The sequence below is a fragment of the Opisthorchis viverrini genome, assembly GCF_000715545.1.
Source record: "Opisthorchis viverrini unplaced genomic scaffold opera_v5_3024, whole genome shotgun sequence".
Classification (NCBI taxonomy): domain Eukaryota; kingdom Metazoa; phylum Platyhelminthes; class Trematoda; order Opisthorchiida; family Opisthorchiidae; genus Opisthorchis; species Opisthorchis viverrini.
Genome location: NW_008755353.1, coordinates 283 through 1235, shown reverse-complemented (window position 1 = coordinate 1235; position 953 = coordinate 283). Strand labels below are relative to the sequence as shown.

Here is a 953-nt window from a genome sequence, read left to right as displayed (position 1 = left end):
TAGGTGGTAGTTCGAAAAATAAACATTCCCGAAGCGATCACTGAAATGACTGAAACGGTGACATGGGGGCGAGATGGCTCAGGTGGTTAGAGCGCGAATTTACTGACCGAAGGTCCGTGGTTCGAACCCGACCTCTGCCTCTCTGTGTCCCCTGCCTAGGCTTGGGTCAGCCCTCGTGCCTCCTATGGGTGGCATGGCAGTTAGGCACCGAAAGGGTGCTACAGCTGAACGAAACGGTGACAGGATATAGAAAGTAGACATTGTGGTGAGTGCTACGATCTGGGGCTTTCTAAGTTGCTCCACATCTGTTTCTACGCCAAACATGTACGATGCCTGATTTTCGAAGGATCACGTGAAGAAAACAGCACTTCAGAAATATGGTAAATCGCTCGGAAATTGCGGTGAACGGGACTGCTCCGGAGAAACCCAAAGTGTTAGTGCAAATATGCATACGGTGGAAGTAGCAATCAGCTTCCTGAATAATCCACGTGCTCGGATGAGGGAATCATTAGTGACAAGTCGCGGATATAGACCAACAAAGTCGGCCAAATGACGTTCGAGAGTAAACGGCGGGTACTTTTCAGCCCCGGGCCAACTCAAATGGGCAACCATAGGAGGAGTTGTCTTGTCCGGAGGGATGTCTGAGATGGTGAGCAACCGGAGGGTCACTTTCGACTCAGCACTACCGAAAAATGCGCGTGACACAACAGATGATTTCCTGACTTCCATGTTCTCTATGCTTTGCTTTCCATTTTTTCTGATTGAAAAAAGTATTCATTTTTGAGCAGAAACATATTTTCGGGAATCAAGTTCGAACAAAATCCCCACTTTCACTTTGATCCGTCCTCCATTATCATTTATTTTTGAAGAGCATGGTCACAAACATAAAAAGTGAATGCAAGCGGTGAATGCGAAAGAGTAACAGGAGAATATGGGAGAAAAGAGAGAAACGT

The 953-nt window shown here is 46.9% G+C and overlaps 1 protein-coding gene across 1 annotated transcript; it reads right to left on the bottom strand.

Annotated features, from left to right (window-relative positions):
- Nucleotides 1-369: 369 nt before the first annotated feature.
- On the bottom strand, nt 370-729 carry T265_12245 (hypothetical protein; the record flags this gene model as incomplete). The annotated part of the gene is made up of 1 exon (XM_009179468.1): nt 370-729. One exon carries the CDS (start codon nt 727-729, stop codon nt 370-372), a length of 360 nt encoding a protein of 119 aa, XP_009177732.1.
- Between the last annotated feature and the right edge of the window lie 224 nt (nt 730-953).